Below are 26575 nucleotides of genomic sequence, written 5' to 3' on the forward strand. Positions count from 1 at the left end.
CTTGTTGGAAATCCAAACCTATGTAATCCATGTGCATATTATTGTATGAGCTATATGTGAACTCGGCATGAACTCTAGACTGCAGATTATTAACCTGTAGAGGGGCAGGACAATATTGAAGAATATGTATAAATAATGTGAATGTTTAGATGTCCAGTACCTCTCCCTCCTCACTCTGACGGGATGGTACTCATTGTGGGGTGTCGGGAGCCAGATAGCTATCTGAATCAGATCTGTGTTTCTTTGTAACTGCGCAGTATTAAAGATCTGTGAATCTTTATAGCCCGTGTTTGGTGTATTTCCTTTTGTGGTACTCAGCCTCGATATTTCCTTGCTTTTACAGTCATCTCCCAAACAGGGAGAAGACAGCTAATCATAGTAAGTGGACTTCGGCTTCGAGTCACTATGGCAGAAACTATTCCACTGAAACGAATAGCTGTTTTTCAGCCGAAGTTCAGCCGAATAGTGACTCGAAGCCAAAGTTTGGTACACCCCTAGTTTTTACACGCACATTTAATGGCCTCAGAAACAATGGGGGCATCAAAGGTCACTATTCTTCCCTTTGCTTTTTGGCCCCATTTTTTTGACTGCTTCCTTAGTGGTAAACCCAAACCTTTACTAATTGGCTTTATGATTCCTTATGGACCCTTTGAGGTGGACGGCAATGGAGGAATAGGAATTTCTTTATAATCGCATTTTGAAGAAGAATTTGCTTTAATGTCCTCCTCGAAAAGCTCCATTGATTTAGGCCGCTTATAGATTTTTTGCATACAGTTTGGTGATATATCATTAGGTTGCTTTTGTAACATATGATCTCTTTTTGTGTTTGCCTTGGCAGGACCTGGCACTGACCCAGTCGGCTCATTATTCAAGGAGAGGCTATCTGTCCTCAGGTCTACGGAGTTAACCAGGACCAAATCCACCACCTTTGCTAGGTTGGTTTTTACTTGTGCTTGATCTTTTGCAATAGAAGCAATTCGAATCAAGAGTGTCCACCTTAGACGTAATTATGTTTGTTGCTTTAGCTAGTAACATCTTTAATATTGAGAGGTTGCCTTTGTCTTTTGGGGCCATCTCTGAGTCCTAATTGCTTTCTGATTCAGAAGAGTCTGAGTCTGAAGAGGTAACTAAGGCAGGTAGATCTGGTTAGGCCGATAGATGTATTCCTGTCGTGTTATCTCTGTCTAAATTAATCGGAAGCACCGGCTCCCCACCCAGTGACGTTCTCTGTAAACCAGTAAACATCCTGAGTAATGAGTGATTATTATCTATCATAGGTGATAAGATTTGACCAGATCAATCTAATTATGAGTCCAAAAGCCGGTAATTCGTGGACATTGGTAAGTTTTTTACAAGCGTAGCAGGAATTGTGTAAAAAAACATTATTTCAGGCTGTAATCCTGTATTTACTCTTACTTTTTCTCTTTTTTCTTGCAGGGAACTGCATCATTAGAAGTCTCCACCACTTTGGGACTTTTAGGTCTTTTTCCCCATGCACTGATGCTCTGCGGAGTCTGTATTTTCAGCTAATATTGTGTTTCTTTGTTATTTGGTCGGTAGACAGTTCTTATCTCTTACACCCTGCCAGCAAGGCTCCCGCGCCTCAAGACACACAAGGCATTCGACTCGACTCAGCTTCACGAACGCATGCGCTAACGCGCCCACCTGCAGTTTTAATAGTCAAGCCCGGGAGGGGATTCAGAGTGTCAAGCCACCGATCAGCCAATACCAGTCCCAACGATTTCTAAGGCAAAAGTTCATCGGAAAAGCTGCAGCAGCAACACATTCTTTCCAGGATGCAAATGGAGTCTCAAACAGTCACAAGACACTCGACTTCACTCAGCTTCACGAACAAGCATGATTAATCAAGAGGTGCGTTTCTCATGAAATAAGACTGGAAGGTGATGTTTGACAGATGCATTTCATGAGAAGGGTGCTGCATGCCAATAATCAATCAGAACAAGCAACAGGGTTAAAAAAGGAAAAGAAAACCATGCCTCTGAAAGAGACAGGGGAAGCACAGTGCAGTGCAGGCAGCTGTAGAACTTGGAGCCATGCAGTGCAGATCTGTTACAGTGTCCAGGGACATGTCCTTGGATGACCCAGAAGCCCTTAGTGGGCTTCACATGCAGTGTTGCTTCGTTGGGATGCCGCTAACCATAAGAACATTGATTGTACAGGAAGTGGGATTTTCCACAGTGCTCGTTAACCCACCTTTACTGATGTCCTTCTCTGCCAGCTCGTGCTGCTGGAGTGTGCTGTAGAGAGTCGCCCTGTTGAAGAAGACGGCGGCAGAAGATGGGCAGCGACTGATCACCCACTCAAAGTCGCGCATCGCTTCTGGAAGGTTGCAGAGCAGCATGTTAGTGATGGCCCGATTCAGTGCGGCCGACTCGTTGCTGGGATCCAACTCCAACGCCTTGGAGTAGTAGTCTCTGGCCTGGAGAAGAGAAGGAGGAAATGGTGAGGTAAGTAGTAGCTGCGGCCTGTGGGACAGAGACATGTGAGGATCTCCCCAGATGAGCCTAGCCGCCTACAGCTGACATTAATATGGTGAAGTGGGAGACCAGACAACCTCTACAAACTGCCCCAAGAGCAGTTACTGGGTGGCATGTAGTGATCTCTTACCCCTGACTCCAATGACATTACTGCCCATGCCGATGCAGACAGAGGGATGCCAGATGGCGAAAGAGAAACACAAGTGCTCCAAAGATGCCTAGACAAAGCAATGAGTTAACCATTCTGGGTGGTGCACACGCATAGAGGACGAAACCTCTGTAAACAAGGCATTTATCAAATGCCAGAGAGTGCTATTGGCTTCGGGGAGCGGTAACGAGGGCCCCTCCTCCCCGATCTGTGGCTCTGCTCACAAGGATCTAGAGAATAGGGACATTCATGAAGTCATTAGATGGTGGGTCCTAAACTGTCCCGATGCAAGCAGAACTGAAAGCCGAGTGCCTGGAGAATACTAAGCTCAAAATAGCAAGATGGGGTTGGACTCCTATCCCAGGCACGCAATGAGACCTCAGGTCCCTTCCTTGCTTATAAAGTGAAAGGTCTGCCTGTGCGGGCCGCACAGGCCGCATAGCACTTTACATTGAGACAGTCTGCATACAAATACACTCACAGAGGTACAAACACAATATATGAAACACTCCCAAAAAAATGAAACGTACACCCATGAAACAAAACAATGTCCAACCCTCAGAAAGCAATCACAATGAACTCTGCCCCGTCCCCAACACCACAAGCACAGCAGGGCAAACTACAGGAGTAAGGTAACAAACCCTGTCTGCATTATTCAGATAGTGGCTCAATGGGCCTTTCTAGCAAGAGATGTACAACGACGCTATCCAGAGATACTCTCCCAGGTGGTTCCAAAGCCTGGGAGCCCAGGTGGAGATATGCTGTCATCTTCATGTTTGACACAAATTATTACAATTGTTCTTTTATAATGCGCTTAATACCACAGATTGGTTTCTAAGCTGGGATCGGGATTCAAACCTGTGTCGCTCTGTGTTGTCTTGTTTCCAAGATACATGTGTTGCCCCTGAGCTATCATCTCTACCCAGGGGGGATAGCTCAGAGGCTAAGGCCTATCCTTCCTTTCCTAGAAGTGTGATGACTAGCGTAAGTGAGCAATGTACGGGTAGGATAGGAATGTATCCCAAGCTTTCACAAGAAGACCGTGCCTTTGCTACAGGATTGCAGTAACATGGTACAATCCTCCCAAGCCAACCTCGAATCGGGCCACAGTGTAGATAACAGAACAAGTAGGCAGAGAGACCGCAAATAAGAAACATGCATAATCACGTCGCGAGATCACCAAGGCCAGAACTACAGGACAGAAGCTTGCAGAAGAAAAGGATTGGCTAGGTTTCTATAGACGATGGAGTTGGAAACGACAGGATTGGATTTTGTAAGCTATGCATTTCACCAGAATGCGGCAAGAATCGAATTGGAAGCGGAGAGATTCTACTGTGGCACTACCTTTGCTTGACTATCCAAAGGCACAAACAAACCTGCCCAAGTTTGTAGATTGGCTGGATTTCTCAATGAGCAACTCATCACCCTAAACCTGATATTGTGGAGGTGACAGACACAAAAACAGCTGCTTATCGCATGCATACCCAGGGCATGCTTCAACATGAGGACTGTCAACAGCTCATGTAATCACATGGGTGACAAGGTGGAACCCTGAGGGACACAGCAGCTTAAAGGCTTGGGCTCAGAGAAATCAGCCACAGATTCACAAATGATGTATGGTCTCTACCCAAGCAAACACCAACCCACCCAACCACAGTCGCTGCGCCAAGTTATATATATAAAAATGGTCCCATTATTCACTGTGTCAAAGGCCACCGCGAAAACCAACAGTATGCACAGAAAGGTTCCCAACCGATGGTCCGCGCTGGGAATCCTACCTGAGCCCATGCTGAGGCCTGTGCAGAGCAAGACTGACAATCACCCGGAAGGCTGTGCATATTGATGCCTAGACAGCATTCAATGGCTCTTCCTAAATAAGGGAGACCTAAGAACATAGAGGTTCTGTTTTTTAATAGGACTGGAACTGAAGGTCGGTGGAGAATGAACATGTATTCTGGACACTTAAGTCTGGTTTCAATTTTCTGATCACTTCCAACAGCATTGATTCCTCCATCTTTGGGGGAATAACCATCTCACTGTGGAATTCCTTCTCTTGTCCATTTCAAAGTTTTCTGGGATCACGGAGCGTAAATATGTTCAGATGGTTTGTTTTTTCGCTGGGTAGAAAACCAGAAATCCCTCATCCCCTCTCTGTGGCTGTGCTGGAGGGTCGGGAGCAGGTATTTCAGGGGAGAGATTCTGTCTACTTTCAGTGGCCTTTTCTCTTCTTCTCATGAGGTGTTTTAAAGGGGTGCTGAGTAATCCAAGGATTGGGCAGGGGAAAATGTTTAGAAATATTAGATAAGTTAGAACTGAGGATGCGCAATTTATATGTCGCAATCAAATACTTTAAGATAAAGGGAGATCTGGCGGAGCGAAGTAAGAGTACATTACAGAAAGCAGATCCCGCAGGCCGCCAGGCAGGGAATCTCTTAAGCTCGTGCCTGGGTCCTGGATCACACACCCACATCACAATGGAAGATCTGGTCGGCATCACACAATCAAAGCAAGAGATTCCTTTTTGGCGCATAATGTGGGATTGCTAAAGTTATCATCGACTAGGCAGGTGCGTGCAGAGTGGGCGGCACTCTAGCCAAAGCACACTGCACTCTATGGTGTGTGACCGCAACAGGTGAAAGGAGACTGCAATCAAACCTACTTACTGTATTAGTGGCTGTGTAGGAGTAATGATAGGGACACAAATAGTGTAGGTCTGACCTGGTGCCCTGCCTGGCTCTTGGGGTGAAGGGTGGGCCCAGAGATAGCCTGGGGAGGCCCTCCTCTCTCACCCCATCATGCCCCAGTTGCATGGCAGGCTCCTAACCCCTTTAGGTGAACCTCATGTTCACAGTATGTTTGTTAAGCAAGTGTGCCAACCTCTCTTGGAGCAGTATTTCCAAAATCTGGCATGAAGTGGAAAAGAAACGCCTGTTCCCACTGAACCAGGGAGATGCCTTTGTGAGGTGCGGGCTGCGGTCATTATAAGTTTGCCGGTATCTTGGTGGTAATTCCAGTGGGATACTGTCAAATGGACTGACAGTTATCAGAGCCTGATATGTCAGAATTACCAGCAGACGACAGGTGCCAGCAACGGTAGTAAATAGCCCTTCCATGGAGTCCATAGCGCTCCACGGGGGGATGACGGTACTACCAGTGCGGGTAATACTGGCTGTTTTTTGTCAGTGGGGGCCTGAGCTACCTCCAGCTATTGGCTGGAGGTAAATCTGGTAACCCCACCGGCAAACGTGTAGTTTGCCGGCCCAGATAAGTGCTGGTAAATGGAACAGCAGGTTAATTCCAGACCAGCAAACTTATAATGAGGCCCGATATGTGCAGGTAACTCATTGAAGAATCCTCCGACCCCCCAAACTCTCTGCGAGCAGCTGATGCACGGCAGAACCGTGGGTACACGACTCTGCTGCAGAAGCCACTTCATTTGCATAACATTTCAAGATTGCCACCAGCCTCTATAAAGCCTTGGTCCACTGATTTGCATAAGAGAGGCGGGGCATCCGAAGTGGCGGGAAAGATGTGAACAAGCAAACATTGACCAATCCCAGGTTAGAGCAACAAACTGCACACATCTAAGCATAGTTGAGTGAGGGAAGTCCCCGGAGGTTGGGCGTGTCCCTATGCACAGGTACACAATGCTGTGTGGAGGGAGTGGTGCAGCAGGTTGGGGGCAGGAGGAAAAACGCTAGAGAGAAGGAGGGGAACCGTCTGGGGGAGTGGTAATTCTGAAGAAGTTAACGTCAAAAGAGGAGAAGGTGGCGAGAAAGAGCAAGGAGAAGAAAGACCAGGGTCAGGAGGGTGCAAAGGTGGCAAGGAGCCAAGGAGAAAAATAGCATAAAATGGTGGAGTTGGAGAGAGACCTCAGGAGAGGTGGAAAATATATGAATGCAGGTGGAGGAGGCGTGAAAGAGAATAAGGAAGAGATCAGGTGCTGCCAATGTCTGGGTGGAGAACAGAGAAGAGAGACGGGCATGATACATGCTTAGGAGGTGGTATAAGCAAATGGGGTATAGAGGAGGTGCTAGAGCGGTCAGGAGACGAACAAGTGGTAGGAGCCGGGGAGGAGTCCTAGGAAGTTTCCATGAGCTCACCAGGGTGCCCAAGAGAAGGGGGGTGATTCCCAACTGAGCCTACTTACAAGCGGGAGTGCCTAAACCCTGGTGGGCATTCTGGGGAGAAGACTGGCAGCAAATGAGAATACTGTCAGCATATGACCCTCCATTCTCCAGCTGCTTAAGCGGTGGGCATTCTGGGGAGAAGACTGGCAGCATATGACCCTCCATTCTGCAGCTGCTTAAGCGGTGGGCGGTGGGCATTCTGGGGAGAAGACTGGCAGCATATGACCCTCCATTCTGCAGCTGCTTAAGCGGTAGGCATTCTGGGGAGAAGAAGGCTGGCAGCATATGACCCTCCATTCTCCAGCTGCTTCAGCGGTGGGCATTCTGGGGAGAAGACTGGCAGCATATGACCTTCCATTCTGCAGCTGCTTAAGCGGTGGGCATTCTGGGGAGAAGACTGGCAGCATATGACCCTCCATTCTCCAGCTGCTTCAGCGGTGGGCATTCTGGGGAGAAGACTGGCAGCATATGACCCTCCATTCTCTAGCTGCTTAAGCGGTGGGCATTCTGGGGAGAAGACTGGCAGCATATGACCCTCCATTCTGCAGCTGCTTAAGCGGTGGGCATTCTGGGGAGAAGACTGGCAGCATATGACCCTGCATTCTGCAGCTGCTTAAGCGGTGGGCATTCTGGGGAGAAGAAGACTGGCAGCATATGACCCTCCATTCTCCAGCTGCTTAAGCGGTGGGCATTCTGGGGAGAAGGAGACTGGCAGCATATGACCGTCCATTCTCCAGCTCCTTAAGCGGTAGGCATTCTGGGTAGAAGAAGGCTGGCAGCATATGACCCTCCATTCTCCAGCTGCTTCAGCGGTGGGTATTCTGGGGAGAAGACTGGCAGCATATGACCTTCCATTCTGCAGCTGCTTCAGCGGTGGGAATTCTGGGGGGAAGACTGGCAGCATATGACCCTCCATTCTCCAGCTCCTTCAGCGGTGGGCATTCTGGGGAGAAGACTGGCAGCATATGACCCTCCATTCTCCAGCTGCTTAAGCGGTGGGCATTCTGGGGAGAAGACTGGCAGCATATGACCCTGCATTCTGCAGCTGCTTAAGCGGTGGGCATTCTGGGGAGAAGAAGACTGGCAGCATATGACCCTCCATTCTCCAGCTGCTTAAGCGGTGGGCATTCTGGGGAGAAGGAGACTGGCAGCATATGACCCTCCATTCTCCAGCTCCTTAAGCGGTGGGCATTCTGGGGATGAGACTGGCAGCATATGGCCCTCCATTCTGCAGCTGCTTAAGCGGTGGGCATTCTGGGGAGAAGACTGGCAGCATACGGCCCTCCATTCCCCAGCTGCTTAAGCGGTGGGCATTCTGGGGAGAAGACTGGCAGCATACGACCCTCCATTCTGCAGCTGCTTAAGCGGTGGGCATTCTGGGAAGAAGACTGGCAGCATATGACCCTCCATTCTGCAGCTGCTTAAGCGGTGGGCATTCTGGGGAGAAGACTGGCAGCATATGACCCTCCATTCTGCAGCTGCTTAAGCGGTGGGAATTCTGGGGAGAAGACTGGCAGCATATGACCCTCCATTCTCCAGATGCTTATGCAGTGGGCATTCTGGGGAGGAGACTGACAGCATATGGCCCCCATTCTGCAGCTGCTTAAGCGGTGGGCATTCTGGGGAGAAGGCTGGCAGCATATGACCCTGCATTCTGCAGCTGCTTAAGCGGTGGCATTCTGGGGAGCAGTAGGCATTCTGGGGAGAAGACTGGCAGAATATGACCGTGCATTCTGCAGCTGCTTAAGCGGTGGGAATTCTCGGGAGAAGACTGGCAGAATATGACCCTGCATTCTGCAGCTGATTAAGCGGTGGCCATTCTGGGAAGAAGACTGGCAGCATATGACCCTCCATTCTGCAGCTGCTTAAGGGGTGGGCCTTCTGGGGAGAAGACTGGCAGCTTATGACCCTCGATTCTGCAGCTGCTTAAGCGGTGGGCATTCTGGGGAGAAGACTGGCAGCATATCACCCTCCATTCTACAGCTGCTTAAGCGGTGGCCATTCTGCGAAGAAGGCTGGCAGCATATGACCCTGCATTCTGCAGCTGCTTAAGCGGTGGGGATTCTGGGCAGACGACTGGCAGCATATGACCCTCCATTCTCCAGCTGCTTAAGCGGCGGGCATTCTGGGGAGGAGGCTGGCAGCATATGACCCTCCATTCTCCAGCTGCTTAAGCAGTGGGCATTCTGGGGAGAAGGCTGGCAGCATATGACCCTCCATTCTCCAGCTGCTTAAGCGGTGGGCATTCTGGGGAGGAGACTGACAGCATATGACCCCCCATTCTGCAGCTGCTTAAGCGGTGGGCATTCTGGGGAGAAGGCTGGTAGCATATGACCCTTCATTCTCCAGCTGCTTAAGCGGTGGGCATTCTGGGGAGAAGGCTGGCAGCATATGATCCTCCATTCGGCAGCTGCTTAAGCGGTGGGCATTCTGGGAAGAAGACTGGCAGCATACGACCCTCCATTCTGCAGCTGCTTAAGCGGTGGGCATTCTGGGGAGAAGACTGGCAGCATATGACCCTCCATTCTGCAGCTGCTTAAGCGGTGGGAATTCTGGGGAGAAGACTGGCAGCATATGACCCTCCATTCTCCAGCTGCTTATGCAGTGGGCATTCTGGGGAGGAGACTGACAGCATATGGCCCCCATTCTGCAGCTGCTTAAGCGGTGGGCATTCTGGGGAGAAGACTGGCAGCATATTACCCTGGATTCTGCAGCTGCTTAAGCGGTGGGCATTCTGGGGAGAAGACTGGCAGCATATGACCCTGCATTCTGCAGCTGCTTAAGAGGTGGGCATTCTGGGGAGAAGGCTGGCAGCATATGACCCTACATTCTGCAGCTGCTTAAGCGGTGGGCATTCTGGGGAGCAGTGGGCATTCTGGGGAGAAGACTGGCAGAATATGACCTTGCATTCTGCAGCTGCTTAAGCGGTGGGCATTCTGGGGAGCAGTGGGCATTCTGGGGAGAAGACTGGCAGAATATGACCCTGCATTCTGCAGCTGATTAAGCGGTGGGCATTCTGGGGAGAAGACTGGCAGAATATGACCATGCATTCTGCAGCTGATTAAGCGGTGGCCATTCTGGGAAGAAGACTGGCAGCATATGACCCTCCATTCTGCAGCTGCTTAAGCGGTGGGCCTTCTGGGGAGAAGACTGGCAGCATATGACCCTCCATTCTCCAGCTGCTTAAGCAGTGGGCATTCTGGGGAGGAGACTGGCAGCATATGACCCCCCATTCTGCAACTGCTTAAGCAGTGGGCATTCTGGGGAGAAGGCTGGCAGCATATGACCCTGCATTCTGCAGCTGCTTAAGCGGTGGGCATTCTGGGGAGCACTGGGCATTCTGGGGAGAAGACTGGCAGAATATGACCCTCCATTCTGCAGCTGCTTAAGTGGTGGGCATTCTGGGGAAAAGACTGGCAGAATATGACCCTGCATTCTGCAGCTGATTAAGCGGTGGCCATTCTGGGAAGAAGACTGGCAGCATATGACCCTCCGTTCTGCAGCTGCTTAAGTGGTGGGCCTTCTGGGGAGAAGACTGGCAGCATATGACCCTCCATTGTACAGCTGCTTATGCGGTGGCCATTCTGGGGAGAAGGCTGGCAGCATATGACCCTGCATTCTGCAGCTGCTTAAGCGGTGGGGATTCTGGGCAGACGACTGGCAGCATATGACCCTCCATTCTCCAGCTGCTTAAGCGGCGGGCATTCTGGGGAGGAGGCTGGCAGCATATGACCCTCCATTCTCCAGCTGCTTAAGCGGTGGGCATTCTGGGGAGAAGGCTGGCAGCATATGACCCTCCATTCTCCAGCTGCTTAAGCGGTGGGCATTCTGGGGAGGAGACTGACAGCATATGACCCCCAATTCTGCAGCTGCTTAAGCGGTGGGCATTCAGGGGAGAAGGCTGGTAGCATATGACCCTTCATTCTCCAGCTGCTTAAGCAGTGGGCATTCTGGGGAGAAGGCTGGCAGCATATGACCCTCCATTCGGCAGCTGCTTAAGCGGTGGGCATTCTGGGGAGAAGGCGGGTAGCATATGACCCTCCATTCGGCAGCTGCTTAAGCGGTGGGCATTCTGGGGAGAAGGCGGGTAGCATATGACACCCCATTCTGCAGCTGCTTATGGGATGGGCATTCTAGGTAGAAGACTAGTAGCTTATGACACTCCATTCTGCAGCTGCTTAAGCGGTGGGCATTCTGGGGAGAAGACTGGCAGCAAATGACCCTGCATTCTGCAGCTGCTTAAGCGGTGGGCATTCTGGGGAGAAGGCTGGCAGCATATGACCCTGCATTCTGCAGCTGCTTAAGCGGTGGGCATTCTGGGGAGAAGACTGGCAGAATATGACCCTGCATTCTGCAGCTGCTTAAGCGGTGGGCATTCTGGGGAGAAGGCTGGCAGCATATGACCCTGCATTCTGCAGCTGCTTAAGCGGTGGGCATTCTGGGGAGAAGACTGGCAGAATATGACCCTGCACTCTGCTGCTGCTTAAGCGGTGGGCATTCTGGGGAGCAGTGGGCATTCTGGGGAGAAGACTGGCAGAATATGACCTTGGATTCTGCAGCTGCTTAAGCGGTGGGCATTCTGGGGAGCAGTGGGCATTCTGATGAGAAGACTGGCAGAATATGACCCTGCATTCTGCAGCTGATTAAGCGGTGGGCATTCTGGGGAGAAGACTGGCAGAATATGAACTTGGATTCTGCAGCTGCTTAAGCGGTGGGCATTCTGGGGAGCAGTGGGCATTCTGGGGAGAAGACTGGCAGAATATGACCCTGCATTCTGCAGCTGATTAAGCAGTGGGCATTCTGGGGAGAAGACTGGCAGAATATGACCCTGCATTCTGCAACTGATTAAGCGGTGGCCATTCTGGGAAGAAGACTGGCAGCATATGACCCTCCATTCTGCAGCTGCTTAAGCGGTGGGCCTTCTGGGGAGAAGACTGGCAGCATATGACCCTCCATTCTGCAGCTACTTAAGCGGTGGGCATTCTGGGGAGAAGAGTGGCAGCATATGACCCTCCATTCTGCAGCTGCTTAAGCGGTGGGCATTCTGGGGAGAAGGCTGGCAGCATATGACCCTCCATTCTGCAGCTGCTTAAGCAGTGGGGATTCTGGGGAGACGACTGGCAGCATATGACCCTCCATTCTCTAGCTGCTTAAGCGGCGGGCATTCTGGGGAGGAGGCTGGCAGCATATGACCCTCCATTCTCCAGCTGCTTAAGCGGTGGGCATTCTGGGGAGAAGGATGGCAGCATATGACCCTCCATTCTCCAGCTGCTTAAGCGGCGGGCATTCTGGGGAGAAGGCTGGCAGCATATGACCCTCCAATCTCCAGATGCTTAAGCGGTGGGCATTCTGGGGAGGAGGCTGGCAGCATATGACCCTCCATTCTGCAGCTGCTTAAGCGGTGGGCATTCTGGGGAGAAGGCTGGCAGCATATGATCCTACATTGTCCAGCTGCTTAAGCGGTGGGCATTCTGGGGAGAAGGCTGGCAGCATATGACCCTCCATTCGGCAACTGCTTAAGCGGTGGGCATTCTGGGGAGAAGGCGGGTAGCATATGACACCCCATTCTCCAGCTGCTTAAGAGGTGGGCATTCTGGGGAGAAGACTGGCAGAATATGACCCTGCATTCTGCAGCTGATTAAGCGGTGGCCATTCTGGGAAGAAGACTGGCAGCATATGACCCTCCATTCTGCAGCTGCTTAAGCGGTGGGCCTTCTAGGGAGGAGACTGGCAGTATATGACCCTCCATTCTGCAGCTGCTTAAGCGGTGGGCATTCTGGGGAGAATACTGGCAGCATATGACCCTCCATTCTGCAGCTGCATAAGCGGCGGGTATTCTGGGGAGAAGGCTGGCAGCATATGACACTCCATTCTGCAGCTGCTTAAGCGGTGGGGATTCTGGGGAGACGACTGGCAGCATATGACCCTCCATTCTCCAGCTGCTTAAGCGGCGGACTTTCTGGGGAGGAGGCTGGCAGCATATGACCCTCCATTCTCCAGCTGCTTAAGCGGTGGGCATTCTGGGGAGAAGGATGGCAGCATATGACCCTCCATTCTCCAGCTGCTTAAGCGGTGGGCATTCTGGGGAGAACGCTGGCAGCATATGACCCTCCATTCTCCAGATGCTTAAGAGGTGGGCATTCTGGGGAGGAGACTGACAGCATATGACCCCCCATTCTGCAGCTGCTTAAGCGGTGGGCATTCTGGGGAGAAGGCTGGCAGCATATGACCCTTCATTCTCCAGCTGCTTAAGCGGTGGGCATTCTGGGGAGATGGCTGGCAGCATATGACCCTCCATTCAGCAGCTGCTTAAGCGGTGGGCATTCTGGGGAGAAGGCGGGTAGCATATGGCACCCCATTCTGCTGCTGCTTATGGGATGGGCATTCTAGGGAGAAGACTGGTAGCTTATGACCCTCCATTCTGTAGCTGCTTAAGCGGTGGGCATTTTGGGGAGAAGACTGGCAGCATATGACCCTGCATTCTGCAGCTGCTTAAGCGGTGGGCATTCTGGGGAGAAGACTGGCAGCATATGACCCGGCATTCTGCAGCTGATTAATCGGTGGGCAGTCTGGGGAGAAGAATGGCAGCATATGACGGCATTCTGGGGAGAAGACTGGCAGAATTTGACCCTGCATTCTGCAGCTGCTTAAGCGGTGGGCATTCTGGGGAGCAGTGGGCATTCTGGGGAGAAGACTGGCAGAATATGACCCTGCATTCTGCAGCTGCTTAAGCGGTGGGCATTCTGGGGAGAAGACTGGCAGAATATGACCCTGCATTCTGCAGCTGATTAAGTGGTGGCCATTCTGGGAAGAAGACTGGCAGCACATGACCCTCCATTCTGCAGCTGCTTAAGCGGTGGGCCTTCTGCGGAGAAGACTGGCAGCATATGACCCTCCATTCTGCAGCTGCTTAAGCGGTGGGCATTCTGGGGAGAAGACTGGCAGCATATGACCCTCCATTCTGCAGCTGCTTAAGCAGTGGGCATTCTGGGGAGAAGGCTGGCAGCATATGACCCTCTACTCTGCATCTGCTTAAGCGGTGGGAATTCTGGGGAGAAGACGGGCAGCATATGACCCTGCATTCTGCAGCTGCTTAAGCAGTGGGCCTTCTGAGGAGAAGACTGGCAGCACATGACCCTCCATTCTGCAGCTGCTTAAGCGGAGGGCCTTCTGCGGAGAAGACTGGCAGCATATGACCCTCCATTCTAAAGCTGCTTAAGCGGTGGGCATTCTGGGGAGAAGACTGGCAGCATATGACCCTCTATTCTGCAGCTGCTTAAGCAGTGGGCATTCCGGGGAGAAGACTGGCAGCATATGACCCTCCATTCTGCAGCTGCTTAAGCGGTGGGCATTCTGGGGAGAAGGCTGGCAGCATATGACCCTCCATTCTGCATCTGCTTAAGCGGTGGGAATTCTGGGGAGAAGACTGGCAGAATATGACCCTGCATTCTGCAGCTGATTAAGCAGTGGCCATTGTGGGAAGAAGACTGGCAGCATATGACCCTCCATTCTGCAGCTGCTTAAGCCGTGGGCCTTCTGGGGAGAAGACTGGCAGCATATGACCCTCCATTCTGCAGCTGCTTAAGCGGTGGGCATTCTGGGGAGAATACTGGCAGCATATAACCCTCCATTATCCAGCTGCTTAAGCGGCGGGTATTCTGGGGAGAAGGCTGGCAGCATATGACCCTCCATTCTGCAGCTGCTTAAGCGGTGGGGATTCTGGGGAGACGACTGGCAGCACATGACCCTCCATTCTCCAGCTGCTTAAGCGGCGGGCATTCTGGGGAGGAGGCTGCAGCATATGACCCTCCATTCTCCAGCTGCTTAAGCGGCGGGCATTCTGGGGAGAAGGATGGCAGCATATGACCCTCCATTCTCCAGCTGCTTAAGTAGTGGGCATTCTGGGGAGAAGGCTGGCAGCCTATGACCCTCCATTCTCCAGATGCTTAAGCAGTGGGCATTCTGGGGAGGAGACTGACAGCATATGACCCCCCATTCTGCAGCTGCTTAAGCAGTGGGCATTCTGGGGAGAAGGCTGGCAGCATATGACCCTTGATTCTCCAGCTGCTTAAGCGGTGGGCATTCTGGGGAGAAGGCTGGCAGCATATGACCCTCCATTCGCAGCTGCTTAAGCGGTGGGCATTCTGGGGAGAAGGCGGGTAGCATATGACACCCAATTCTGCAGCTGCTTATGGGATGGGTATTCTAGGGAGAAGACTGGAAGCTTATGACCCTCCATTCTGCAGCTGCTTAAGCAGGTGGGCATTCTGGGGAGAAAACTGGCAGCATATGACCCTGCATTCTGCAGCTGCTTAAGCGGTGGGCATTCTGGGGAGAAGACTGGCAGCATATGACCCGGCATTCTGCAGCTGCTTAAGCGGTGGGCAGTCTGGGGAGAAGACTGGCAGCATATGACCCTGCATTCTGCAGCTGCTTAAGCGGTGGGCATTCTGGGGAGAAGACTGGCAGAATTTGACCCTGCATTCTGCAGCTGCTTAAGCGGTGGGCATTCTGGGGTGCAGTGGGCATTCTGGGGAGAAGACTGGCAGAATATGACCCTGCATTCTGCAGCTGCTTAAGCGCTGGCCATTCTGGGGAGAAGACTTGCAGAATATGACCCTGCATTCTGCAGCTGATTAAGTGGTAGCCATTCTGGGAAGAAGACTGGCAGCACATGACCCTCCATTCTGCAGCTGCTTAAGCGGTGGGCCTTCTGCGGAGAAGACTGGCAGCATATGACCCTCCATTCTGCAGCTGCTTAAGCGGTGGGCATTCTGGGGAGAAGAGTAGCAGCATATGACCCTCTATTCTGCAGCTGCTCAAGCAGTAGGCATTCTGGGGAGAAGGCTGGCAGCATATGACCCTCCATTCTGCATCTGCTTAAGCGGTGGGAATTCTGGGGAGAAGACTGGCAGCATATGACCCTCCATTCTCTAGCTGCTTAAGCGGCGGGCATTCTGGGGAGAAGGCTGGCAGCATATGACCCTGCATTCTGCAGCTGCTTAAGCGGTGGGGATTCTGGGGAGACGACTGGCAGCATATGACCCTCCATTCTCCAGCTGCTTAAGCGGCGGGCATTCTGGGGAGGAGGCTGGCAGCATATGACCCTCCATTCTCCAGCTGCTTAAGCGGTGGGCATTCTGGGGAGAAGACTGGCAGCATATGACCCTCCATTCTGCAGCTGCTTAAGCGGTGGGCATTCTGGGGAGAAGACTGGCAGCATATGACCCTGCATTCTGAAGCTGCTTAAGCAGTAAGCATGCTGGGGAGAAGACTGGCAGCATATGACCCTTCATTCTCCAGCTGCTTAAGCGGTGGGCATTCTGGGGAGAAGGCTGGCAGCATATGACCCTCCATTCGGCAGCTGCTTAAGCGGTGGGCATTCTGGGGAGCAGTGGGCATTCTGGGGAGAAGACTGTCAGAATATGACCCTGCATTCTGCAGCTGCTTAAGCGGTGGGCATTCTAGGGAGAAGACTGGCAGCATATGACCCTCCATTCTACAGCTGATTAAGCGGTGGGCATTCTGGGGAGAAGACTAGCAGCATATGACCCTGCATTATGCAGCTGCTTAAGCGGTGGGCATTCTGGGGAAAAGACTGGCAGCATATGACCCTGCATTCTGCAGCTGCTTAAGCGGTGGGCAGTCTGGGGAGAAGGCTGGCAGCATATGACCCTGCATTCTGCAGCTGATTAAGCGGTGGCCATTCTGGGAAGAAGACTGGCAGCATATGACCCTCCATTCTGCAGCTGCTTAAGCAGTGGGCCTTCTGGGGAGAAGACTGGCAGCATGTGACCCTCCATTCTAGAGCTGCTTAAGCGGTGGGCATTCTGGGGAGAAGACTGGCAGCATATGACCCTCCATTCTGCAGCTGCTTAAGCGGTGGGCATTCTGGGGAGAAGGCTGGCAGCATATGACCCTCCATTCTGCAGCTGCTTAAGCGGTGGGCATTCTGGGGAGAAGGCTGGCAGCATATCACCCTCCATTCTATAGCTGCTTAAACGGTGGGGATTCTGGGGAGACGACTGGCTGCATATGACCCTGCATTCTGCAGCTGCTTAAGCGGCGGGGATTCTGGGGAGGAGGCTGGCAGCATATGATCCTCCATTCTCCAGCTGCTTAAGCGGCGGGCATTCTGGGGAGGAGGCTGGCTGCATATGACCCTCCATTCTCCAGCTGCTTAAGCGGTGGGCATTCTGGGGAAAAGGCTGGCAGCATATGACCCTCCATTATCCAGCTGCTTAAGCGGTGGGCATTCTGGGGAGAAGGCTGGCAGCATATGATCCTCCATTCTCCAGCTGCTTAAGCGGTGGGCATTCTGGGGAGAAGGCTGGCAGCATAAAAACCTCCATTCTCCAGCTGCTTAAGCGGAGGGCATTCTGGGGAGAATACTGGCAGCATATGACCCTCCATTCTGCAGCTGCTTAAGCGGTGGGCCTTCTGGGGAGAAGACTGGCAGCATATGACCCTCCATTCTCCAGCTGCTTATGCGGTGGGCATTCTGGGGAGGAGACTGACAGCATATGACCCCCATTCTGCAGCTGCTTAAGCGGTGGGCACTCTAGGGAGAAGGCTGGCAGCATATGACCCTGCATTCTGCAGCTGCTTAAGCGGTGGGCATTCTGGGGAGCAGTAGGCATTCTGGGGAGAAGACTGGCAGAATATGACCGTGCATTCTCCAGCTGCTTAAGCGGTGGGAATTCTCGGGAGAAGACTGGCAGAATATGACCCTGCATTCTGCAGCTGATTAAGCGGTGGCCATTCTGCGAAGAAGGCTTGCAGCATATGACCCTGCATTCTGCAGCTGCTTAAGCGGTGGGGATTCTGGGCAGACGACTGGCAGCATATGACCCTCCATTCTCCAGCTGCTTAAGCGGCGGGCATTCTGGGGAGGAGGCTGGCAGCATATGACCCTCCATTCTCCAGCTGCTTAAGCAGTGGGCATTCTGGGGAGGAGACTGACAGCATATGACCCCCCATTCTGCAGCTGCTTAAGCGGTGGGCATTCTGGGGAGAAGGCTGGTAGCATATGACCCTTCATTCTCCAGCTGCTTAAGCAGTGGGCATTCTGGGGAGAAGGCTGGCAGCATATGATCCTCCATTCGGCAGCTGCTTAAGCGGTGGGCATTCTGGGGAGAAGACTGGCAGCATATGACCCTCCATTCTACAGCTGATTAAGCGGTGGGCATTCTGGGGAGAAGACTAGCAGCATATGACCCTGCATTATGCAGCTGCTTAAGCGGTGGGCATTCTGGGGAAAAGACTGGCAGCATATGACCCTGCATTCTGCAGCTGCTTAAGCGGTGGGCAGTCTGGGGAGAAGGCTGGCAGCATATGACCCTGCATTCTGCAGCTGATTAAGCGGTGGCCATTCTGGGAAGAAGACTGGCAGCATATGACCCTCCATTCTGCAGCTGCTTAAGCAGTGGGCCTTCTGGGGAGAAGACTGGCAGCATGTGACCCTCCATTCTAGAGCTGCTTAAGCGGTGGGCATTCTGGGGAGAAGACTGGCAGCATATGACCCTCCATTCTGCAGCTGCTTAAGCGGTGGGCATTCTGGGGAGAAGGCTGGCAGCATATGACCCTCCATTCTGCAGCTGCTTAAGCGGTGGGCATTCTGGGGAGAAGGCTGGCAGCATATCACCCTCCATTCTATAGCTGCTTAAACGGTGGGGATTCTGGGGAGACGACTGGCTGCATATGACCCTGCATTCTGCAGCTGCTTAAGCGGCGGGGATTCTGGGGAGGAGGCTGGCAGCATATGATCCTCCATTCTCCAGCTGCTTAAGCGGCGGGCATTCTGGGGAGGAGGCTGGCTGCATATGACCCTCCATTCTCCAGCTGCTTAAGCGGTGGGCATTCTGGGGAAAAGGCTGGCAGCATATGACCCTCCATTATCCAGCTGCTTAAGCGGTGGGCATTCTGGGGAGAAGGCTGGCAGCATATGATCCTCCATTCTCCAGCTGCTTAAGCGGTGGGCATTCTGGGGAGAAGGCTGGCAGCATAAGACCCTCCATTCTCCAGCTGCTTAAGCGGAGGGCATTCTGGGGAGAATACTGGCAGCATATGACCCTCCATTCTGCAGCTGCTTAAGCGGTGGGCCTTCTGGGGAGAAGACTGGCAGCATATGACCCTCCATTCTCCAGCTGCTTATGCGGTGGGCATTCTGGGGAGGAGACTGACAGCATATGACCCCCATTCTGCAGCTGCTTAAGCGGTGGGCACTCTAGGGAGAAGGCTGGCAGCATATGACCCTGCATTCTGCAGCTGCTTAAGCGGTGGGCATTCTGGGGAGCAGTAGGCATTCTGGGGAGAAGACTGGCAGAATATGACCGTGCATTCTCCAGCTGCTTAAGCGGTGGGAATTCTCGGGAGAAGACTGGCAGAATATGACCCTGCATTCTGCAGCTGATTAAGCGGTGGCCATTCTGCGAAGAAGGCTTGCAGCATATGACCCTGCATTCTGCAGCTGCTTAAGCGGTGGGGATTCTGGGCAGACGACTGGCAGCATATGACCCTCCATTCTCCAGCTGCTTAAGCGGCGGGCATTCTGGGGAGGAGGCTGGCAGCATATGACCCTCCATTCTCCAGCTGCTTAAGCAGTGGGCATTCTGGGGAGAAGGCTGGCAGCATATGACCCTCCATTCTCCAGCTGCTTAAGAGGTGGGCATTCTGGGGAGGAGACTGACAGCATATGACCCCCCATTCTGCAGCTGCTTAAGCGGTGGGCATTCTGGGGAGAAGGCTGGTAGCATATGACCCTTCATTCTCCAGCTGCTTAAGCAGTGGGCATTCTGGGGAGAAGGCTGGCAGCATATGATCCTCCATTCGGCAGCTGCTTAAGCGGTGGGCATTCTGGGGAGAAGGCGGGTAGCATATGACACCCCATTCTGCAGCTGCTTATGGGATGGGCATTCTAGGTAGAAGACTGGTGGCTTATGACCCTCCATTCTGCAGCTGCTTAAGCGGTGGGCATTCTGGGGAGAAGACTGGCAGCATATGACCCTGGATTCTGCAGCTGCTTAAGCGGTGGGCATTCTGGGGAGAAGACTGGCAGCATATGACCCTGCATTCTACAGCTGCTTAAGCAGTGGGCATTCTGGGGAGAAGGCTGGCAGCATATGACCCTGCATTCTGCAGCTGCTTAAGCGGTGGGCATTCTGGGGAGCAGTGGGCATTCTGGGGAGAAGACTGGCAGAATATGACCTTGCATTCTGCAGCTGCTTAAGCGGTGGGCATTCTGGGGAGCAGTGGGCATTATGGGGAGAAGACTGGCAGAATATGACCCTGCATTCTGCAGCTGATTAAGCGGTGGGCATTCTGGGGAGAAGACTGGCAGAATATGACCCTGCATTCTGCAGCTGATTAAGCGGTGGCCATTCTGGGAAGAAGACTGGCAGCATATGACCCTCCATTCTGCAGCTGCTTAAGCAGTGGGCCTTCTGGGGAGAAGACTGGCAGCATGTGACCCTCCATTCTGCAGCTGCTTAAGCAGTGGGCATTCTGGGGAGAAGACTGGCAGCATATGACCCTCCATTCTGCAGCTGCTTAAGCGGTGGGCATTCTGGGGAGAAGGCTGGCAGCATATGACCCTCCATTCTGCAGCTGCTTAAGCGGTGGGCATTCTGGGGAGAAGGCTGGCAGCATATCACCCTCCATTCTATAGCTGCTTAAACGGTGGGGATTCTGGGGAGACGACTGGCAGCATATGACCCTGCATTCTGCAGCTGCTTAAGCGGCGGGGATTCTGGGGAGGAGGCTGGCAGCATATGATCCTCCATTCTCCAGCTGCTTAAGCGGCGGGCATTCTGGGGAGAAGGCTGGCAGCATATGACCCTCCATTCTCGAGCTGCTTAAGCGGTGGGCATTCTGGGGAGAAGGCTGGCAGCATATGACCCTCCATTCTCCAGCTGCTTAAGCGGAGGGCATTCTGGGGAGGAGACTGGCAGCATATGACCCCCCATTCTGCAACTGCTTAAGCAGTGGGCATTCTGGGGAGAAGGCTGGCAGCATATGACCCTCCATTCTCCAGCTGCTTAAGCGGAGGGCATTCTGGGGAGGAGACTGGCAGCATATGACCCCCCATTCTGCAGCTGCTTAAGCGGTGGGCATTCTGGGGAGAAGACTGGCAGAATATGACCCTGCATTCTGCAGCAGCTTAAGCGCTGGCCATTCTGGGGAGAAGACTTGCAGAATATGACCCTGCATTCTGCAGCTGATTAAGTGGTAGCCATTCTGGGAAGAAGACTGGCAGCACATGACCCTCCATTCTGCAGCTGCTTAAGCGGTGGGCCTTCTGCGGAGAAGACTGGCAGCATATGACCCTCCATTCTGCAGCTGCTTAAGCGGTGGGCATTCTGGGGAGAAGAGTGGCAGCATATGACCCTCCATTCTGCAGCTGCTCAAGCAGTAGGCATTCTGGGGAGAAGGCTGGCAGCATATGACCCTCCATTCTGCATCTGCTTAAGCGGTGGGAATTCTGGGGAGAAGACTGGCAGCATATGACCCTCCATTCTCTAGCTGCTTAAGCGGCGGGCATTCTGGGGAGAAGGCTGGCAGCATATGACCCTGCATTCTGCAGCTGCTTAAGCGGTGGGGATTCTGGGGAGACGACTGGCAGCATATGACCCTCCATTCTCCAGCTGCTTAAGCGGCGGGCATTCTGGGGAGGAGGCTGGCAGCATATGACCCTCCATTCTCCAGCTGCTTAAGCGGTGGGCATTCTGGGGAGAAGACTGGCAGCATATGACCCTCCATTCTGCAGCTGCTTAAGCGGTGGGCATTCTGGGGAGAAGACTGGCAGCATATGACCCTGCATTCTGAAGCTGCTTAAGCAGTAAGCATGCTGGGGAGAAGACTGGCAGCATATGACCCCTTATTCTCCAGCTGCTTAAGCGGTGGGCATTCTGGGGAGAAGGCTGGCAGCATATGACCCTCCATTCGGCAGCTGCTTAAGCGGTGGGCATTCTGGGGAGCAGTGGGCATTCTGGGGAGAAGACTGTCAGAATATGACCCTGCATTCTGCAGCTGCTTAAGCGGTGGGCATTCTAGGGAGAAGACTGGCAGCATATGACCCTCCATTCTACAGCTGATTAAGCGGTGGGCATTCTGGGGAGAAGACTGGCAGCATATGACCCTGCATTATGCAGCTGCTTAAGCGGTGGGCATTCTGGGGAGAAGACTGGCAGCATATGACCCTGCATTCTGCAGCTGCTTAAGCGGTGGGCAGTATGGGGAGAAGGCTGGCAGCATATGACCATGCATTCTGCAGCTGATTAAGCGGTGGCCATTCTGGGAAGAAGACTGGCAGCATATGACCCTCCATTCTGCAGCTGCTTAAGCAGTGGGCCTTCTGGGGAGAAGACTGGCAGCATGTGACCCTCCATTCTAGAGCTGCTTAAGCGGTGGGCATTCTGGGGAGAAGACTGGCAGCATATGACCCTCCATTCTGCAGCTGCTTAAGCGGTGGGCATTCTGGGGAGAAGGCTGGCAGCATATGACCCTCCATTCTGCAGCTGCTTAAGCGGTGGGCATTCTGGGGAGAAGGCTGGCAGCATATCACCCTCCATTCTATAGCTGCTTAAACGGTGGGGATTCTGGGGAGACGACTGGCTGCATATGACCCTGCATTCTGCAGCTGCTTAAGCGGCGGGGATTCTGGGGAGGAGGCTGGCAGCATATGATCCTCCATTCTCCAGCTGCTTAAGCGGCGGGCATTCTGGGGAGGAGGCTGGCTGCATATGACCCTCCATTCTCCAGCTGCTTAAGCGGTGGGCATTCTGGGGAAAAGGCTGGCAGCATATGACCCTCCATTATCCAGCTGCTTAAGCGGTGGGCATTCTGGGGAGAAGGCTGGCAGCATATGATCCTCCATTCTCCAGCTGCTTAAGCGGTGGGCATTCTGGGGAGAAGGCTGGCAGCATATGACCCTCCATTCTCCAGCTGCTTAAGCGGAGGGCATTCTGGGGAGAATACTGGCAGCATATGACCCTCCATTCTGCAGCTGCTTAAGCGGTGGGCCTTCTGGGGAGAAGACTGGCAGCATATGACCCTCCATTCTCCAGCTGCTTATGCGGTGGGCATTCTGGGGAGGAGACTGACAGCATATGACCCCCATTCTGCAGCTGCTTAAGCGGTGGGCACTCTAGGGAGAAGGCTGGCAGCAGATGACCCTGCATTCTGCAGCTGCTTAAGCGGTGGGCATTCTGGGGAGCAGTAGGCATTCTGGGGAGAAGACTGGCAGAATATGACCGTGCATTCTCCAGCTGCTTAAGCGGTGGGAATTCTCGGGAGAAGACTGGCAGAATATGACCCTCCATTCTCCAGCTGCTTAAGCGGTGGGCAGTATGGGGAGAAGGCTGGCAGCATATGACCATGCATTCTGCAGCTGATTAAGCGGTGGCCATTCTGGGAAGAAGACTGGCAGCATGTGACCCTCCATTCTAGAGCTGATTAAGCGGTGGCCATTCTGCGAAGAAGGCTGGCAGCATATGACCCTGCATTCTGCAGCTGCTTAAGCGTGGGGATTCTGGGCAGACGACTGGCAGCATATGACCCTCCATTCTCCAGCTGCTTAAGCGGTGGGCAGTATGGGGAGAAGGCTGGCAGCATATGACCATGCATTCTGCAGCTGATTAAGCGGTGGCCATTCTGGGAAGAAGACTGGCAGCATATGACCCTCCATTCTGCAGCTGCTTAAGCAGTGGGCCTTCTGGGGAGAAGACTGGCAGCATGTGACCCTCCATTCTAGAGCTGCTTAAGCGGTGGGCATTCTGGGGAGAAGACTGGCAGCATATGACCCTCCATTCTGCAGCTGCTTAAGCGGTGGGCATTCTGGGGAGAAGGCTGGCAGCATATGACCCTCCATTCTGCAGCTGCTTAAGCGGTGGGCATTCTGGGGAGAAGGCTGGCAGCATATCACCCTCCATTCTATAGCTGCTTAAACGGTGGGGATTCTGGGGAGACGACTGGCTGCATATGACCCTGCATTCTGCAGCTGCTTAAGCGGCGGGGATTCTGGGGAGGAGGCTGGCAGCATATGATCCTCCATTCTCCAGCTGCTTAAGCGGCGGGCATTCTGGGGAGGAGGCTGGCTGCATATGACCCTCCATTCTCCAGCTGCTTAAGCGGTGGGCATTCTGGGGAAAAGGCTGGCAGCATATGACCCTCCATTATCCAGCTGCTTAAGCGGTGGGCATTCTGGGGAGAAGGCTGGCAGCATATGATCCTCCATTCTCCAGCTGCTTAAGCGGTGGGCATTCTGGGGAGAAGGCTGGCAGCATATGACCCTCCATTATCCAGCTGCTTAAGCGGTGGGCATTCTGGGGAGAATACTGGCAGCATATGACCCTCCATTCTGCAGCTGCTTAAGCGGTGGGCCTTCTGGGGAGAAGACTGGCAGCATATGACCCTCCATTCTCCAGCTGCTTATGCGGTGGGCATTCTGGGGAGGAGACTGACAGCATATGACCCCCATTCTGCAGCTGCTTAAGCGGTGGGCACTCTAGGGAGAAGGCTGGCAGCAGATGACCCTGCATTCTGCAGCTGCTTAAGCGGTGGGCATTCTGGGGAGCAGTAGGCATTCTGGGGAGAAGACTGGCAGAATATGACCGTGCATTCTCCAGCTGCTTAAGCGGTGGGAATTCTCGGGAGAAGACTGGCAGAATATGACCCTGCATTCTGCAGCTGATTAAGCGGTGGCCATTCTGCGAAGAAGGCTGGCAGCATATGACCCTGCATTCTGCAGCTGCTTAAGCGTGGGGATTCTGGGCAGACGACTGTTAGGCAGAAACCTGTGCAGTTCCCTTGGGGAACACTGCAAAAGATTTAAGACTACAGGTAGAGCAGTAAACCCCTTTGGTAGCAGCCTGTACCACCCAGATTTACCTGGTAGCTGTGGCTGAGCAGTCAGCCTTCTCTCAAGAAGAGTTAGGCAGTATGTAAAGTATACACAATATGTACCAAAACACAATAGCACAAGCAAACACTGACCAGAGCTTGGTTTCAAAAGTATATAGTTATTTATTTAAAATACACATAAGTTAAAAACACTCTAGCAAAAATATAGTAAAAGCACTTCAACACAGTTATACTGAAAGTAAATTCAATCCTTTCTCCTATCTAGACAACTCTAGGTTAACACCACTTAATTAAAACAGAGGTGAGTGCTTAACGTTAGATGACACTCTAGTAGTTTCCAAGAAAGGGAGAGAAAAAGCAGAAATAGGTTAGACACACCACTCTAAGGTCCAGAACACTTGCAATAGGCTTAACGAAGAATAAAGTCACAGGTGAGCAAAAGTCACTAGGCAGGGCCCACTCTTAGAGTAGCCGGAGCGAAAATGTGCCCAAGATCACACTGTTAGTTAGAGATTCAAAGTCTTGCAAAGAGTCAAAAAGAGGTTAGAGTGGCTCAGAAAGTTTAGCCAAAGTGTCCCAGGCACTCCCAGGTTCGAAAGCCGGGGACTAAATCTACCCCGTACAGTCGGTAGCAAGGGAAGCCAGGCAGAACACGGTACCTTAAGCGGAAAGGATCCTCCAGCGGTGGCAGTTGTTCCAGGCAGTGGCAGCAGGGCTCGACGTCGGTCAGGGGAGAAGAAGTTCTCGCTGAAGAGCAGAAGAAGAGGGTCGTTGCACTGCCCGGGAAGAAACCAGCCGCGGAGTCCTCCGGTTAAAGGGTTGGTGCCGACTTTCGCGGTATGGGGGTAAAGTGTGGTATTCCGGTTGCCGGGGTGCTTGGCACAGGCAAGGCGGCCACGAGATACCTCAAAGAACGGAAAGAAGGCGAAAACTGGTTGTCCCCACCAGTCAAGGGAAGGAGCCACTCCGTTAAGAGTTCTCCTCGGTCGTCGGGAAAAAAGTGGTGAGACGGTTCAGCAGGGCTCCACCGGGTGGTGTCGTCGAAGCAGGTCGGCTCAGCTCTTCCCTCGTCGGATTCTTGGTCCTGTGGCGACTTCTGAAGTCCCAGTCCCCAAAGCCCTGCTTTTATGCAGCAAACCCCCATTCACCCAGCCTAGCTGTCACTCAAACATGCTAAGTGGTGAGCCGGGCGGCTCACCACTTGGGCCAATCAGGACGGAGTGCGACTTGAGTTACCAAGGTAACTCAGTCCAGGGTGCCTAAATCCCCCTCCACCCCTCCTAAGTACCCCAGACAGAGTGGCACCACTTTGGAGGGCTTCTGTGGAGAAGCCCGCCAAAAGTGGAACAAAGGGCTCCACTTTGGGTCAGAGTTACAGAGGCGAACACCAACGCCATTTTAGAATCAAGTTTTGGCAAAAAGTCCCAACCGGAGTTATAAAAATAAATATATAAACCGGCGGTATGTTTAAGGCTACCGTAAATAAATAATTAAATGTGTTAGCCTAAAACAATGGGAAATCCCATAGGGAAATATTCGCGGTCGAATATAAAAAGTAGTTTCCACTGCCACCAGCCAAAACTCGATCAGGGGGGACGGAGACGTGCCCCCTCGACTAACAGACCCTGGGGCAATCGAATTGCCCCAGCCAGTACGTCCACAATATGATGGTTTGTACTGGTTCTGTTCAGGATTCAAGACTAGCAAAGTCTTTGGTGACTTTACATGCCCTGGGAGACAGTAGTCAGTCCCAGGGTATGGAGTCTATGTTGGGGAGTCCCTAGGACACCCCTGGGTCACGGCACAGAGGGTGCTGTGTGACCCATATCACAAAAATACATGAGGCCCTATGGAGTAAAAGACCCCATAGCCCATTCAACACAAGGTTTAACCAAGAAAACACACTTCAACATGTCCAAGAGTGAGGGTAAAAGAGTCTC

General features: G+C 52.8%; 1 protein-coding gene across 1 annotated transcript in view; it reads right to left on the reverse strand.

Moving 5' to 3' along the window:
* Window positions 1-26575, reverse strand: part of TTC6 (tetratricopeptide repeat domain 6) — a 1171050-nt gene that overhangs the window by 120614 nt on the left and 1023861 nt on the right. The window contains exon 28 of the mRNA XM_069638410.1: window positions 2215-2440. Coding sequence (XP_069494511.1) covers window positions 2215-2440 — 226 coding nt within the window. The remainder of the gene's footprint in view (window positions 1-2214; window positions 2441-26575) is intronic.

The sequence above is a fragment of the Ambystoma mexicanum genome, chromosome 14 (assembly GCF_040938575.1).
Source record: "Ambystoma mexicanum isolate Mex_15411 chromosome 14, UKY_AmexF1_1, whole genome shotgun sequence".
NCBI lineage: Eukaryota > Metazoa > Chordata > Amphibia > Caudata > Ambystomatidae > Ambystoma > Ambystoma mexicanum.